This window comes from Vanellus vanellus (assembly GCF_965231255.1).
Source record: "Vanellus vanellus genome assembly, chromosome: 21".
Classification (NCBI taxonomy): Eukaryota; Metazoa; Chordata; class Aves; order Charadriiformes; family Charadriidae; genus Vanellus; species Vanellus vanellus.
In genome coordinates, this window is record NC_138926.1 from 2,172,094 (window position 1) to 2,189,885 (window position 17,792).

At 53.8% G+C, this 17,792-nt stretch overlaps 1 protein-coding gene across 3 annotated transcripts in view; it reads right to left on the reverse strand.

Annotated features, from left to right (window-relative positions):
- Window positions 1-17,792, reverse strand: part of ETS1 (ETS proto-oncogene 1, transcription factor) — a gene marked incomplete at its 5' end in the record, with an annotated part of 74,626 nt that overhangs the window by 29,820 nt on the left and 27,014 nt on the right. For 2 of the 3 annotated variants that reach the window (XM_082493931.1, XM_082493930.1), the window contains one exon: window positions 14,437-14,532. The exons of the other annotated variant lie outside the window; for it this stretch is intronic. In XM_082493931.1, coding sequence (XP_082350057.1) covers window positions 14,437-14,506 — 70 coding nt within the window. Of the gene's footprint in view, window positions 1-14,436; window positions 14,533-17,792 lie in introns of those variants that run through there. 3 annotated transcript variants of the gene reach the window in all.

A 17,792-nucleotide genomic window follows, 5' to 3' on the forward strand; every position in this document is an offset into this window, starting at 1 on the left:
TCCACTCACCAGCTCTCTCATTCATAAACCAAGAATGTTTGTTAGAGCTGGAAGGGCTGGACCTGCTGTGGAGACACGGTGGTGGTGTCCACACACCAGAAGCACCCATCAGTCATGAGTGGAAGATGCCCACAGATATTCCTACGGCATTCCTCAAGCCCAGGACATCTCCGCATGTTGCGGAGAGCATGAAACCAATGATGCAGAAGGAACTGAGCCGGTGACGAGGAAGGGAGGCTCGGCAGCTCCGGGTCACCTCCCGAGCGCACAGGCTGCCCCGGGGCAGCGCGGTACGGGGGCGAAGCTTGCCACATCGCTTCGCAGCTGCAGATTCCTGCCGCCCGTCCCATCCCCACCTCCGCAGCCTCCCTTGGCCAACCCTTCCCTTCAGGGCAACGCCAGCCAGACATACAGCCAAGGCGGCGATAAACCGCGTCCGATTGCTCAATGGGAGGGTGCAAGTTGCAGCGTATCACATCCCCCATGGACTGCAGAGGGATTGCCGCCGCACCCTTACCCAGAGAAAGCCCTTCTTCAAATATTAGGCTTTTGATAGCATCTTTTTTTTTTTTTTTCTTCATACAGCAGGGAGTGTTTTGGCTCTGCCCAGGAAGCGCAGGCAGCACTCGATGAGCAAGGCAAGTACACGTGGAGGAGGAGAAGCAGCCTGAGAGCTTTACCCTGTCCTCATTTGGTGACCACCAGGTCCTCATCTCACCACCTTGTCCCTTCCTGCCCAGGGACCCGCCACTGCACACGAGGACTCCAGGTCTGTCCTCCCTTATCAGGCCAAGCTGCCCAGCTGTCTTTGCAGTTACTGAAGGAGAAGAGGAGAGATTAGGGTATTTAGCTTTGAAATCAAACAAATAATTGCACAGGCTTTTGCAAACAGATCAGGGTTGGGAGGTCAGAGTGCGGCTGGTAAATCTCAGCACTGTTTGTTCTGACTAAATAATATTAGACCACGGATAATCAATCACTTTAATCAACAAAATTATTTATAACTCCTTAGAGCAAATAGTAAACTCTGCTAGCAGCCGCCAAGAGATGGCAGGTAGCGTAACGATCCGCATACCTCTAACTCCCCTGCGCTAGACAGGGATTTACTTTGCATCACTGGATTTACTGCCACCGAAGACTTGCACTTGCAAGTACTTTGACCTCTCCTCTCTGAAGGTATCCTTCCTCCCCTCCAGTGGCTCACAAATACACACAACAGCCCCCTGCGGCTCCAATCAAAACCAACGTAGCTCACAATATCCACTACACTCTCCAGGCATTGTCCCTGCGCTATCTGCATCTCTCAGCACAGTACCATTTAACAGGAGGGGAGAAAGAACCAACTGAAAAGAAGAGGCGAAAGATGCTCGAAGCAAAGGACCTGCTCTCTTTGCTTTGCCACCTGAGCCAGCCCCATCTCCTCGGTTCCCCAGGGCTGTGACTCCACTAATGCCACCAGATGACACCTCTGTGAGCACCATCCACATCCCAGCCCACGAACACGAGCCACACGCACTCTACACCCATCGCACATTGAAAGGTTCCACCCACCAGCCCTGAGACAGACGCGCTTTGCACAGCAGCAGACCCCGGCAGCCACAAACGGGGGAGGATTTTGCCGGCTGGGCTGAAAGCCGGGCAAGCAAAGGTGTCACCGGGGCAAGGAGAACGAGGGTCAGCTTCACATCGGCCTTGGGGCCAGAAGGGGACAAGGGACAAGGCCATCCTTGCATGCTGCTTGCCAGCCCAACGCTGTTTCATCTCTCTGTCCCCAGAGAGTGAACCAAACCGCCCAGCTCCTCCAGCAATGGAGACCAGAAAGGGTCCTGGGAGAAATCCGGGAACCAAACCTCTTAATTTCATCCGAGGAATGATTCTCCTGGTGTTACTTATTTTTAAGCAGACAAAGAAACAAAGGCAAAGAACAAGAGGATCTTCCCAAGCACAACAGGCAGACAAAGAGCCCCGAGGTTAAGCCTCCTCCATCTCTTTCCCGAGTCGTGTTTCAGATGTCGGGTCAGGGAACAGCACTGCTCTCCTGAAAACCAGGGCAAGCACCGAGCTCCTGGGCTTTGCCCCTTCCAGGCTACACTGTGCAACATCCAGGTTATCAAGCATCCCAGGCAGGAGAGCAAAGGTTTTCCCAAATGACCCCGGGAAGGTCTTTTTTTCCAGCTCCAACTTCTAGGAAACTTCCCACCAGGAAGAGATTGGGCCAAACAAAGCCCTGGGAAGATGAAGAAGGTGGGAGTGAGCCGGGGAAGGCGGCCAAAGATGAACTGGGCTGCCCCATCAGCTTCGGTCATCCCCATCCCAGAGCCAAGGGCTGTCCAAGACGGGATTATGTCACCTATTGGCCTCAGCCTGGAGAGACGGGAGATCGAAGGGCGGGCAGGGATAAATCAGAGCGGCTGGAGGTGCTTGGATTTGCCCAGAGGAAGCCCGAGCTTGGAAACCTCAGCGAAGGCTGGGGGGAGAGAGGCTGAGACACTCGCAGCCCTCGCATCCACCCCGAGCGCAGCATCCGGAAGCTATTAAGGAATTACAGCCTCTCTGGCCCCGAGCCTTCCCCGGCAGAAGTGCCTGGGAGCAGATGGTGAAAGGGCTGATTGAATTCGGCTGCTCAGGCCAAGAGGCCATTAGGAGGAGACGTAAATGGAGGAGGGGGTGGAGGGGGTGTCATTCGGCGACTCGGGAGCTGGGAGCCTTCACCAGGAACTCCGGGAATCCTCCACAGACCATAACGAGCTTGGAGGAGCTTCGGCAGGGCGCTGGGTGGGTGGCTCGGGGGTGTGAGCCTCCCCATTGCCCTTCACAGCTCAGCCCTAAGCTCCTGCTGCTTAGGGGGTGAAACCAGTAAGTGTACGGGGAACGGGAGCCACAGGCTGGTTCCTCTCCACAGGCATCTTCACCTCAAAAGGCAGCACGGCCGCCACGGTGGACGGGCACCCTTCCAGATAGGCAGGATGCCCGCAGAGCCCCGTGTCCCTGTGGTCACAGCCCCAGGAGCTGCGTGCTCCCGAGCCTTGATCCCGGTTGAGAAGAAGGTAGGAGAGCCCATGGGGCCAGCCTTCCTCCCAGAAAAACGCAGGTTTGCAAAAATCCTTGATTCCCAACCTGGTCTAATCCCACCCCACTCCCAGCGCCCGTGGGAAGGCAGTGGGCATGGGCTCAGACCTCCCAAAGTGCCTTCAAAAGGAGATGAGACTCAAGTGACTCTGGATGGGGAGGAGGTGGGGATGAACGGGCAGGGTGAGAGAAACACGTAGGATGACAAAAAGCCAACAGGGTACAAAAGCATAAATATGATTCGGAAGTCATCCACGGCACCAGCCCTGCTGAAGGTAATGCCAGTGCCCAAGCAAAAACCCTGATGGAAGAACTGAAATTGCCCGGGAACAAAGGAAGTTTAAAGCCCTCCCTGGAAAGCGGGGGAAGAAAAAGAAGGAATCATCCAAAAATCCACACAAGCCCAAGCTCTGGGCTCCCTGCCCTGGCAAGGTCCCCACATCCCTGTGCCCTACGGGGGGACAGGCACCGGCTCCGGGGCCCCCGTGCTGCCCCCGTCTCCAAATCCACCCCTCTTTTCCCACAGAAGGTCCAACGAGTCCCCCCGGGCTGCCTTGGCTGGCTGCCCCAGCTCCCCGAGGTTGGGAAATCGGGAGCGTCGTCAGGGCTCTGCCGGAGGGGCGGGCATGGAGCACTCCGTGACCGTTAGGGGATCTTTTCGGAGCAATCTTTTCCGAGACAAGTCATGAGATTATTTCTTGCCTGGAATTTGCTCCCGCGGCTCCCATCGGCCCCGGACTGCTGAGTCAAGAGACCGCCGGGGCTGTGCCCTCCAGATGAGTAAATAAATTGCCATGGGGAGTGGTGGGGTGACTGGGGGGGGGGGGGGGGGGGGGGGGGGGAGGGGGGATGGCGCCCTGGTGGGGCGCGGGATAAAAGGAGGGAGGGGACCCGATGACTCCTGGAGCCTTCGGCCAGGGACGTGGCCCGGTTTGGCAGCTGGCTTTGCTGCACCGAATTAGTCACCAGATTAGCGAACGCAGTCACACACGCTGGCGCACAGCTGTTTAAAGGCACACTATCCCTCCCCTTTGCTTTTCTTCTTTTTCTCTGTTTTTTTTTTTCCTCCCCCCCCCCCCACCTTTTCCTTTTCCTTTTTTTTTTTTTTCCTTATTTATTTAAAATTTTTTTAGGCCTAACTCCGGCTTTCAATGAGCACTCGGGACCGGCAGCCAGCAAACTCCCGGGGAAGCCAAGGAAGAGGCAGCCCACAAGCACAGCCTGAAGATGCCAAACGGCTTGGGCTAGCGGCGAGAGCGTTGGACTAGCCTGGGACCAGCTCAGAGCCAGGGCAGCCCCCTGCTCCCTGCCCAGCCCCCTTCCCTCCGAGCCCTGTTGACATTACGCCCTTCTGACGGGCAACCAGGTCACTCTATAGGATCCATATGGCCCCGGCTGCTCCGGGCTCGGCCGTTTGAAAGCAGGAACGCGCGAGAGTCATCCAGCTCGAAGGCAAACCAGGCGCACGGCCGGAGCCTTTCAAGTCTCAAGCTTTAGAGCCAGCTTCAAATCTGGAGCCGCTTAAAGGGGATGGAAACCAGCCCCAGTGACTAACCACCCCACCGGGGCCACGGCTACCGTGACAGCTCCGAAACCCCACTGCTGACACTGGAAAGCGAAACTTTCCCAGCACCACGGCGGCACCGGGCTTCTCAGAACTGGGGACAGCCCTCTGACATCAAGCCCAAATTTCACCATATCCCTTCAAAAAGGACGGGTCCGGGAAACGCCACGGGATGGGGAGCCACGGTGTTGTTACCAACCTGCCGGACTCATCCGCTGCCTGCGGCTGACGCTGGGGATCAAGAAAATGAGTTTTTCCCCACCTCCAGCTGCAAACAAGGAGGAATTACGTTTACTGACCTCACAAAGCGGTCTGGAGAGATGGAGTGGTTGGGTAACATGCCTTGAGCATTTTAAAAGAGAAAGCACTTGGCATCATGTTTTAAAACCGCTTCTAACAATAATGTGCAAAAAAAGAAGGAGAAAAAAAAAAAAAAAAAAGACCCAAATTTCACGTGTTCCACTACATCTTTTTTTAATTTTCCATTGGAAAAAGCCAGGAGTACTCAGCTTTTGCAAGTTGTTTCTTCTGATGGTTCAGGTTTCAGTAAACAATTTCTCAAAACTAAAAGGTAAAAAAAAAAAAAAAAACACCAAAAACACCCTTGCTGCTTCCAGAACACTGACCAAAATTAAGTGGTTTTGCACAAACACATGAAGACACCTATGAAAAAAAAAAACTTTCATGTGGGTCAAAAAGCCACATTTTTATTATTGTGATAGATGATGCTGACGGGGGGGAGGGAGAGAAAAAAAAAAAGCAACAGAAAACAAACCCCAAAGCACTTCCCAGTGTGCAGCTCCAGTTTCTGGGGTCTACTGGCTGCAATATCATCAGCAGCTTTCCCTTAGTCAGCAGTTTTCATCCGGAGACCTCCAAGCACATCCCAAAAGAGGCAGCATCCCAGTGGAAATCACAGCCCAGGATTTCAGCCACCATGAGGACACACAACCCTCATCCCACCATGCAGGACACTGGGTTCCTGCAGGGACGCAGGCCTGAGCCATTTGCCTGCCCCCCAGTCTAGCTCCCAGCCCAAATCGGAGTCAACCAGTACACCCAAACTGGAAATCCCGAGAGGCAGATTGGTCCTGGCCTTCCTGGTGCTGCGGAGGAGACAGAGAGGTGCAGTACGGCTTAACACAGACCGTAAGAAAACCTAAATACTGCAAGTAGAGGGAGACCTGGAGCACGGGGCTGGGGATGCTCCCATGTCCCTGCTGCAGCAACCATGCCTCAGTTTCCCCTGAAACCAGGTCTCATCAAGCCTTTCTTCAACATCTTTTGGGGTCAGAGGCCCCAAAAGCATGCTGCATTAAAAAAATAAAAAAGCAAAGTCCCACTGGCTGGCTTCTCCTGCGCTCCCCACCAGCCATGTGAAGAATGCCTTGGAATCACGTCAAATATTTGAAATGAGATGGGGGGGAGAGAAGGGGCACGGAGAGGGGAGCGCGGGGGGAGCCGCTCCGCTTTTGACTCAGTGTCTGGCTTCTTTCATCAAACCCACATTCCTACTCATGCCATCACCCTCCGGGAAAGTGCGACAACGTACATAATCCATGTGGAGCCAATTTAAAATCCCCTCCGTGTAAGAAAACGCATTTCGTTCACTAACAAGCCCTGAACGCTTAGCTGGGGTAAGGAGCCGGCCTGCAGCTCCACAGCCACCCCAGCAACACGGTCTTCAGCGGGAAAGGTTTCCTTACACACAGCCACGTCCTACAGGAGAGCAAACCCTCCTGCAAACCCACCCAGGGTGCTGGGGGATGCTGAGCTGGCATGGCTCAGCATGGCTCAGCCCACCAGACACTTGTAGCCTGGTTTTCTGCACCAGCCACCCCAGATGGAGGTCTCTGCTTCTTCTGGCTTTATAGGAAAGGTTTAACACGGGCAAAAAAGGTGGAAAGCAGAGGATTGCTGGAGCAAGGGATTGCTGCTGTGTCCAGCACCAGCCATGAGATGACGGAGATGGGAATTACAGCCCCAGAGCTCGACCAGCTCAGACCTGGACAGGAGTCCTGTGACTTTGCACATCCTAATCCACACCGAGGGCTGCCACCCACACACCTCTCATTCCCAAACCAGAGGGAACCACAGAAAGGAGGGGATTTTCCTCTCTGGGAAAGAAAGCTGTTAGTTCTTCCTTGCGTTTGTAATATTTTTCTGGTGGGTTATATTTATCCACAGGCTGAGTGGCTACAAGAACTAGATGTGGGACCAGCGCAGCATCCCGGCTTCTTGCGACCATGAGGTCCACCTGCGCAGGGCACAGAGCGAGTGACCGGACAGAGGGATCCAGGCATCGCCAGAGATTCAAGGCACACCGAAAAAATTGTGCATGGACAGCAATACCAAGGGAGGCGATGGGGAAAAACATATCGCCTGCCTGGTCCTGCTTGCACAGATGTTGCCCCGATGATTTGATGCTGTTCCCGGGAGAGCAAAGCAGCAAAGCAGGTCTCAGATTTTTGCCAGTTGAGTGGAAAAAACAACCCCAAAACCTCAACACAAATGTGCAGTTTCACCTCACAGTTCAGAAAGAGGTGAGCAACGGTGGAGAGCTCAGGGTTTGCCCCCATCCAGGGCGAACGAAGGCAAAAGTTACGGTGAGCCGCCCACCACATTCAACAAGGGACCAGAACAGCGTAGAGCTCTTCTGAACGCAAGCGCCAAGAGCTTTGCCTTCATCTAAACACACGCAGCCTTGCAGAAGCTCAGGCTTTGCATGCAAACATTTGCAGCCCGTTAATGTTACACGCTTTCAGATCCGGCGGGTGTCTACAATCTAGATAGGAAAGCTGAGCCTTTTCACCAAATTCTAAACTGAAACCATCCTGATTTTTTTTTTTTTTTTTTTTTTTTTTTTGCCATCTCTCTGGACCCGACATGGCAGTATGGATCACCCCCCAAGGATGCAAGTCCCACCCGTGTTCAAGGAGATATTCAGGCAGGTAAAGCGACGTGCAGATTTGCACATCTTCACATAATTACCACCAAAGCCTGCAGCACTCACAGGCACAAATCCTCAAACCTGGGGAAGTTGAGAGGGTCAGAAAAGAGCAGATCTACGGGATGAATGTGTGGGATCATACAACAGGACTGAGCCCAGTTTTGCAAGGGTCACCTTTGCATCCGAGACCATTAGAGAACCGTTATCTCCGGAGCCATCTAGCAATTTTGCCATCAGCAGGACTCAAGTGGTGTGTAGTCATCCCCCCCCCCAGCCTCAAATTCCACAGCACCTGGGAAAAATGTAGGAGCTTGTAGGAGAATCAATAAATATTTATTGTTTAACCAGCAGTATTTTGACTGGAGATGTAAGCATGGCCTGACGCCAGGGAAACCAGAGCCTTCTTGGCCAGCACTGCCAGCAAATTTTTTTCTGTATCTAGTTGGAAGATTATAAACTACACAATGAAGAAAAAAAAAAAAAAGGAAAAAAAAAACCCAAAAAACAAAACGCAGGCAGCGAGCAGCTTAGTCACGGAAGAGGAACAAAAGAGTTGAGATGCATAACTATGTCGCACGTTAAAAAAAAAAAAAGGGGGGGGGTGCAGGCCCAATTTTTGGCTGCGAGACAGCTGTACAGTTTCTATCAGCTACAGATTTGTCCCACTGGCTTCTGCAGCGGTGAGGCTTTATGCTGGATCAGAGGACATATCCCCGACTTCAGTGGAGCTACGCTGATTTGGACAAGCCATAAACCGGCCGGTGGCTCACAGCCAAGAAGTCAACCTGGGGAGTCAGGTCTTGACTTCCAGAGGGATGATCTTGCACCCATAAGGAGGATCCCAGTTTCCATGGGGATCCCCCAAACCTCTCAGTGCAACGAAGAGTCAATCCCTGGCTCCAGGGGCATTTTAATGCTCACATAATGATCATTCCCTCCTTCTTCACTTCAATTAGTCCCCTGGAAGTATCCTACTAAGCACAGGTCTTCCCTTAAGCAAAATTTGTAAGCCTGGAAGATGACAGCAGCTCCATCCTTTGGATCCCTTCCAGGGGCAGCAATGCTCTCCTAAGCCATGTAATTTGCTCACCTCGTGCCCAGGAATGGACCAGCTGACAGCGCAAAAAGGAAAAGACCCTCTTTCCTTGTCTGGGACAAATCCACCTGGATTTGTTCCTTTCTTCCCCAAAATCCCAGCTGATACCAGTACCACAACCGAAAATAGCCATTTGCAAGTGTACATCCCTAAACTGTATTCAGGCAAGACTGGTCTCATTCACACCTACCTCTTCCTCAAGTGTATCTGCTCTCACCGAAACAGCAACCAGTGAAGAACACCAAACCACCTTCCATTTTTGCCTCCAGCATCAAACTATCATCCCAAGGTCTAACCACAGGACAACCTTTGCACCCTAAAACCCAGTCCCTGCTGCCCCCCCAGCTCAGCCACGCGGCAGGGATGCATTCAGGAGGATGCGGTCGCTGCTTTTTCACCCAAAAGCTGCTTCCCCTGGTACAACGCAGTGTGCCACAGACTCCGTCGGAGAGCGCGCAGGCTCCCAGCCACTTGCCGCCTCCCTGCCAGCAATCTGCTATGGATTTGGGAGAGCGGGATGGCATACGCCGTGCCTGTCAGCTTGCTTTGGAGAGCTCGGACGCAGCATTCCAGCATAAGACTGTGTTATCCCTTCATTTTATAAGGCCTATCAAAGCATGGCACGCTGTAATTACATGGCAAATTAGCATCCACTTCATGTAACAACACTGTAATTACACAGTTGTTAAATGCTTTGGGGAGTTCATGATGAAAAAGTGGAAGGAATGGGGCTTTGCTCCTCTTTCCTGGAAATCTCACTCCCTGTACCCAGGTTAAAAACGCTGTAGGCGGGGATGGGGTTTAGTCGGTGTATCCCTGAAGGAAAGGGTCTACGGAGCTGCCCTCTTTCCACTTCTTTTCATAGCTTTGTCTCTTAAGTAGACAGAAGTTGACACTAAAAAAGCTGAAGCTGGTGGCAGCCGGGTGCAGACAGTCCCCTCCCTCCTGAGAAACTCTCATTCCCCCATCCTGGCTGGATACCACAGTAATGGGCATTTTGTAAGTGCATAGAAAGATAATTGCTCTTTTTCAGTTCAAATTCTCACCTCCTCCACAGGCAATCAGCATCGAAAATGCGAAAGGAGCCCAAAGCCCTCAGATTTATTAGAGTCTCGCCCTTGTTGGCTGATGGATTCATGCCCAAACAGAGCAATCCACAGCCAAAGCCGAGCTCTCACCTATGACGGTAACGCAGAGGCAAAAGCATTCGGGAGGGTGCCAGATGCAGTCCTCTGCAGCCCTGAAATCCCCTTTCAGTGCTCGTTTCCATTCCCCGGGCTTTGCTGGCTTTCCGGGCAAACACTCTGGCATTTTGTGTGCGCGCAGCCCGTGCCAGGGAGGACCGGCAAACGCTCTTCCAGTGCAACTGATGCAGAGGAATGGATAGAGGACGTCGCTGAGCAGAGAGGGAAATGGTGGTGTTTTGCTGCTCTGGTTCATCCCACACGTGAAAACGTCACCATGCGAGCCACCGACAAGACCAATCTCCCAAACAGCAGCAGGGAAACTGAGTCACCCAGCAGCTGACACAGCTGTAGGGACCAGCCTGGAGTCCAAGTGCTTTGTAAGGATAACGCAGGAGCCTTTTTGGAAGAGGTGTTCCAAGTCCCTGTGCACTCCTTTTATCCCCAACTAACTCAGCAAATCCATTCCCTTGAATGAACCTGTTGTGACCCCATTCTGTGCGCAGATATAAGGACCCGGGAGCGAAGGTACAGCTGGAAACTTGCCCTCCCTAGACAAGGCAGAGGGAAGGATGAAGGAACCCATCCTATGACGGTAATGAAGACATGTCCAGGCTGGTAAAGCACTTTGCCCTTTCCCTGCAGCGAGACACTGCAGAGGAGGGTACGCAGCCGCCAAAAGACTCGCTTTAAATGCAAACTCCCTTATTTGCCTGCATTGAAAATGAAAGCAAAGGACAAAAAGACAAGATTGACCTGGCTATGGGAAGGGGAAGAGGCGTGATTCGGGCAGGTCCTACATCCGAATATACACTGCACAGAAGCTGCCCGCTTCCCCGTACCCCACAGCAACCACAGCAGGAGAAATCTTGCTTCAGGCCTGACCCAACGTTGTCCCAAACCCTAAAGAGAGGGAAAGGCTCTTGCCAGATAAAAATACCCCCTGAGATGCCACCCACACACAGGCCAATGGAAACAACGCGCCTGTCTCCCAGCTGTCCTTGGGGTAGGCATGGGAAGCGCCGAAACGCGCGGGGTCCTTCCATCCCCCCGGCAGTCAGGATTTCTACGTCGCGTATGCGCAGACCAATTCCTCTTTTCATGCCAGGCAGGAACAAATCCACCACGGCGCCCGCAACGCACCTCCAGAGAAAGGAAGCAAGAGGGGAGCGGATGCAGGAGGACAAGGAGCCCAGCATCTCAGCCTCTCCAGTGATGCCCAGCATCACCATTACAGCCCTTCTACCGTACCTTGTGGAACACCCCGGGGACAGCAAGTCAGCAGCTTCATTAGCAAAAAATGCCGTTACCTCTCAGTGCTCGCATCCCCAATTCCACACTGCCAGCTTCCAGCAAAGGCTGCGGAGCCGCTTTTTAACTCTGCCCACAGAGAGCAAACAGAGCTTTGCAGAACTGGAGGAAACAAACTGATTTGCGGAGGGCAGTGTTTACCAGTCATCACAAGGTTAAGTTCCCATCAGGGTGGATTTTTGCATGGTTTGGGTTTTTACCCAAACGTTTGAAAAAAAAAAAAAAAGCCGGTAAACTAAGTCCCAGCAACCCATTGGTGGATCAGTCACATAGCAGCAATCAAAACTGATGCTGTCATTTATTCTATCAGATCCTTCCAATGAAAACCCACGCACGTACAACTTGTATACGAAAGGAGAAGCCCACCACAGTGGTTTTTTGGCTCCTGACCTACTCATCTCACTCACACGTTCTTGCTGGCAACAGCAGGGGGGAATTTGGCTTTGGAAGCTTTGTACAACTTCACATCCCTTTCAGGTTATTTTTAAACCCTTTGGACACACTACAAATCCCATCTAACTTTTACACGCAGAGGCTGCCTGAACATGTGGGCTGGAGCAGGGTTTGATTTCAGGGGAGTGAGAAGGGGACGGTACTGTGTGGCCAATGCATCTCGAAGTTTTACGGGGCATCACGCACCTGGCACATTAAACATCTTGCACAATTGAAAACCTATGCCTGTAACGACTCTCCCCTGCCTAAGGTTAACCCTATGGATACCGCGAAGCAGATCTGCTTTGCTGCTTGCTGGCATGTAAAGGGATGAGGGGCTGGACTCTTTCTCAGCCAGGCCAATGCCCATTTTGAAAAGAAGGGCAACGGGCACATTTGGTGGCCGATTCAGCAATGACCAAGGGCTGAACGAGCCATCAGGGAGCAGTGAAGTCCTCAGACTGCAGTCCAAAAGAGCCAGGAGTTGAGACAAGTTATGTCCCCTACACAGGGCATTGCTGTATCCCAGAAACCTAAGCTTAGCAGCATCCATACTCCCCCTCTCAACATCAATCTGACCAAGCAAGAAAGCTTCAGCGTTCTCTAAAAAGTTAAGAGGGGAAATGAGGTTAAGCCAGCTAATTGACAACATTGACCTTTTTGGCTCACAGTGTTAGCGCAGCCACCAAAACAGAAGCAACGGCAGCTGAAGGCGATAGAGAGTCAGCTCTTTTTTACCTTTTTGGTTTTTGTTTTTCAGCGTTCTTCCTGCCAAAGTTTAAACTTTGGGTCAACTCTAAAAATGGCTTGCTGACATAAGCTGCAAAAGAGCTTCCATGGAGAGAAGAAAATGAACTTCAGTGCAAAACACCGAGTCCTTGCTTTAGGCACAAGGCAATTCCACTGATCCAACGCTCAAAACACCTAAACAACACAGATGCCTCTGCAACATGCTCTCACCCATGCCAGGAGATGTGTAAATTTAAACAGATACTTCAATCTGAACTGAAAAACACATCCCCCCCAGCCCTGCCCCAATGGACCAGGTGCTTCTTCCTATCCTGTTTTCCTCCCCTGCCAGCGAACAGCCTACCCTCGCAACCTGAAGGTATATAGGCTCCAGTAAATATCCTTTTAACCAAAGCTTTAGGAAATAGGTCCTCAATTCTACCAGAACTTCTCATTTAACCTGCATAGGCGCTTTGGAAAATCATCCACAGCGTTCCCATTGCATTTTGAAGCCTGTCCCTTCAGAGCCCACCCCTGAAAGCCAGGCTCAGCCTCGCTGTCAGAGGCACAGAGCACCGAAATAGCTCTAACCGGCAACCGGGTCCTCTCTACGTGCAGGTAGTGCGGGAAGATGGATCACGCAAAAGACACTCTCCCCGCATAGCACACGGTGTAGCCCATCGGTGGCAGCTCCCCCAGGCTTGCGCTGACTTACTGGAGCTCTCTGCAGACAAGCTGATCCTACACAAGCATCTATTTTAAATCTGAGAATCAACCCTTGCACCGCTCTGGCCCCCCTTGCACTCCAGCAGACAGCTGTCATTTTATTCCCCACATGCAGCCTGAAATCATACTGCCCGGCAGGAGTTAAGCCCCCTTTCTGGGTTTCCTGCAAACTTGCTAACTGGCGAAGAAACGCGCGGCTCTATCTTGAATTTGATTTTCTTCAGCGCACCGGTGCCGCACAAAAACCAGCTACCTCCACTTCAGCCCAGTGGGAATCACAGCAGGGAGAGGTGAAGCAACAGGACTCATTTCACCCTCCCTTGTACCCAAAAAGAGAAGGGTTTTTTCCCTGGGGGGCGGGGGAATGGGATGACCCTCCAAACCCCATCCTCTACGTCGGCTGAGCGAGGGAGGCAGAGAGCAGTTGGGGGTCTGGGGTCAGCAGGCAGGCAGGCGACATCAGTATGGGAACAACAGCCCTTCTTATGGTAAAGGCTCAACTATTAGCATTAACCACAGCCAGCAGCAGCTACACTTATCACTACAGAAAAAAAACAAAAAAAAAAACCAAAAAAACCCCACACGGCTCGTTTCACTAACATGTTGCTATCTCTCCTGATAGCTCCTGCACCCTTTCTCCACCCATTTCTCCAACTCCAGAGAAGGGGTTGGGGAGAGAAATCAAAGCAGCAGCGGTAAACGCGGTAAATCTACAGGAGGTACGGGCTGGAGTTTTGTTTCCCAAATACCAGGAGTGCTTGGACCACATAAGACATTTCCAGCGAGGGATGGGGGAGGAGGAGGGAACGTCCACCCCCGATAAGGAGTTTGTGCAGGGCTGCCTGCCCCAGGGTCGCTCACCCACTCGGGAAAGGGCACGGGTGTCCTCAGGAGCTCATAAATAAAAAAAAAAAAAAAAAACCACCCCAAAACCATCCGAGCGCATCTCTCCTGCCTCCCAGGCGGAGGTGCTTGCCCACATCCCCGCAAGGATGCCAGAAGCATGAGAAAAGGAGGCTGGAGGGGCGGCGGGATGTTTTTTAAGAGAAGGGGAGGGAGGAAGGGGGGGGGGGGGGGGAGCTGGAAAGTCTTAAAACTGTTCGGAAAGCAACTTCGCCTTCCCCCAGCGGTGCTGCGGGGCAGAGCCGGGGCAGCGCCGGGCAGAGCCCGGGCGGCGCCGCTCCGCTGCAACTTGGGGCGTGAGATTCATTTTCCCTTCCCAAATACACCGTCTGCCCCCCAAAAAAACCTCTCCGGGCAGATATTTCCCCCTCCTCCGCCGCCCTCGCTGCGGAAAAGGGGGCGAAGGGCTCCCCCGGGGCTCCCCGGCGAGCGGAGGGGGGGACGGACGGGGAAGGGTGGGCAGGGCGCTTACCCGGGGACGGGAAGAGCTCGATGTCCACCTTCTCCGTCTTGATGATGGTCAGGTCCACCGCCGCCTTCATGGCTGGGGCAGCGCCGCGGGGGCGTCGCGCCGGGACCGGGGGGCGGCGGCGGCGGCGGCGGCGGCTGCTGAGCCCCGGCCGGGCGCGGAGCGGGGCGCCCGGGGCAGCGGCGGCCGGACGCCTGCCTCCCTCCCTCCTCCTCCTCCTCCTTCTTCTCCTCCTCCTTTTCCTCTTCCCTTCCTTCCGCGCTCCCTCGCTCCTCTCTCCTGCTCTGCTCCGCTCCTCCGCCGCCCCTTCCGCGCTCCCTCGCTGCCGCTCCGCCTCGCCCGTCCCCCGCCGCCGCCGCCGCCGCCCCGGCCCGGGCTGAGCCGCCGAGGGGAGGGCGCTGGGCCGGCCCCGAGCGGTGACAGCGGCGGGGAGGGACCCGCCTGCCCCCGCCCCGGAGGCGGCCCCGGCACCCGGCGCCGCGGGGAGCGGAGCCGGCGCTGCCCCGGGAGGGGAGAAGTCCGGGGGGATGGAGGATGGGGGGTGATGGGGGTACAGGGTGATGGGATGCAGGATGATGGGGGGTACGGGGTGATGGGGGATGCAGGATGACGGGGGGTACAGGGTGATGGGGGATGCAGGATGATGGGGGATGCAGGATGATGGGGATACAGGGTACAGGGTGATGGGGGGTACAGGGTACAGGGTGATGGGGGATGCAGGATGATGGGGGGTACAAGGTATGGGTTGATGGGGGATATGGGATGATGGGGGGGTACAGGGTGATGAGGGATGCAGGATGATGGGGGTACAGGGTACAGGGTGATGGGGGATGCAGGATGATGGGGGTTACAAGGTATGGGTTGATTGGGGATATGGGATGATGGAGGGTACAGGGTGATGGGGGATGCAGGATGATGGGGGTACAGGGTACAGGGTGATGGGGGATGCGGGGTGATGGTGGTACAGGTTGATGGGATGCAGGGTGATGGGGGATATGGGGTGATGGGGGATGCAGGGTGATGGGAGGCATGGGGTGATGGGAGGTGGTATCAGAGCATCCAGCACAAAGCTGGGTGCTGCTGCGCCTCCACCACAACTTCTGCTTGCATCCCAACCCCAAAACACAAAGGGTAAAAGGGAGTTGCACGGGAAAATGCCACTGGCTGCATGCAGCCCTGAGCTGGAGCCACAGTGGCCTGCCAAAAACCGATGTTTCTTGAAACCAGGCCAGTTGCCTTCACCCTGCTTCTCTCGATACGAACCACCTTTGGCACTCGCATCACCCCTTCACATTTGCATCACCCCTTCATGCTCATATCACTGCTGCCCGTTCGGACCCACAAGTGCACCCAAATGTGTGGGTACGGTCAGGGCAGAGCGTGTGTGCACAGTCGTGTGGCGATGGGTGGGTGGCCAGGGGTGGTTGTTCAGGGCATGCTTCACACAGGTGGGAGGCCAAAAAGGTTTGGGAACTGACTGGATAGAAAGCATCTTAAAGATGCAAGATGAGTATCATGCCAGCCTGGCATGAAGTTAACAGAAGAATATCGGTTTTCACATGAAATATGTTTTATTATATTTAGGTAGCACAAACTTCAGACCACAAACGGTAGAGCAGAAGGGAGATTATGACTCACAGATGTCAATTTACCGGTACAAGTGTTAAAAAAAAAAAAAAAAAGTCATTAGCAACCAGCTCTTGTGGTTCTCTCACTACGAAAGTCTTAACAGTCTCTGACACGCTGGCAGAGACCGGGCTGCTCTGATCAAAGATGGGCTCAAATGAGCATCCCGGCTGTAACAGGGGGAAGAGGGCAGCCACGTGAGTCAGCCTCCAGGGTTCAATGCCTGCTAATCCATAGGACGAACCAGGGTCCTGCTTACAAACACCATTGAAACCTTCAAACGCACTGACAGATGAGCTGCAGATGCAAATGTTACAGCTCAGGATTATTTCTAGCTTCTTTGGCGGTGCCTTTCTCAGTCGCCTAAGGCGTATTTATAGAAGAAAAGTTCGTGTAACTAAAAGAAGCTGCGAGGTGCTGGGGCCAGAAATCGAGAGCCTGATTCTGGCTCGCACGAGCAGCCGGTTTTACCCGGGCAGAGAGCTCAAGACGCAGCCAGCAGGAAGTCTGAGAGCTAGCAAAGCAGGGCAGGCAGTTAGCTTCAGCCCAAAGTTCATCTTGCAGGCGCTTCACTCATTGACAAGCACTCGCATTTCCAATTTTACAGGCAATTGTATTTCCAATTGACTTGCAAGCTCAGTTATGGGCAACCTATTCCTGCAGCAGCGGAGTAGGACCAGCAATTCGCTGTGTGACCGATATATAACCTCCCTCCCGCCACCGATTCCTGCGTGCTTTGGAGAACCTGAGCTGTGCTCAGGCAGAGCACAAGGTTTGAAACCTCATGTGGTGGGTCCTTGTTTTGAAACCTACCACAGGAATGAACCTGGAAATCCGAAAGTGAAATGAGGATGGCTGTAATGATAAAACTCAGTTCCCATTGCCTCTTCCCATACAGGATAATGTGCTTGCACCTGCCCTCCGCTTGGGGTTTCTTGCCCCTCTTCCCCACACGGGATGGACAGCAATGATTGAAGGAAGAAACTATAGAGAGGAGATTTAGCAGAATGTTTCCAGTTGAAAATCAAAAGGGGATTCAGGAGAAACAGCTGCCTTTCTGTAACAATCCCTTCCAGACCAGGCTTGGGAAGAGAAACCCGATGCAGTTATCGCAGCCTGACAAGCTTTCCCTTCCTACACTTCGCTGGGTGTGCTGCAAACTCCTGGGCAAGCGTGCGCGCAGGCAGGCTGCGATCCTCCGGCGGGGCGAGTGTGGGAGAGTGCGTGCGTGTCTGCGCGTTGGCGCGGGGGGGACCGGTTTACGCAGCTGGCTGCGGGCTCTCGGCCGCGGCGGTGAAGCCATCAGAAAGCACCTGCGGTCCCAACCGTATTGAAATGACCCCAGCGTTCCTCCCAATTCGGCGGCGCTCGATAATCCACCCTGCTCAGAACGAGCGCAGCAAACCACAATCCCCCAGACTGAAAGAGAAGAGGAGGCGCGCGGCGAGGTCGCCGGGGCTCGCCCGAGCGGGCACTGATGGGGATGGGCTGTCGATGCCACGTAGGAGAAGGATCTCATGAGCAGAGACAGTCCCAGATGGAGCTACCGGTGGGACTGAAAAGCAGCACCATAGGAGGCAGTGGCTGCCCCTGCAGTGTCTGTGCTTTAGCCTTGCTCCCATGGGCCGATGCATTTGGCTCAGCCTCTCCTGCGAGCGTTACGGTCTTAAGGACTGGCTGAACTCCAGTGCACCTGTAATGGGGCTCCTTCTCTTCTGGACCAGTACAAAGGC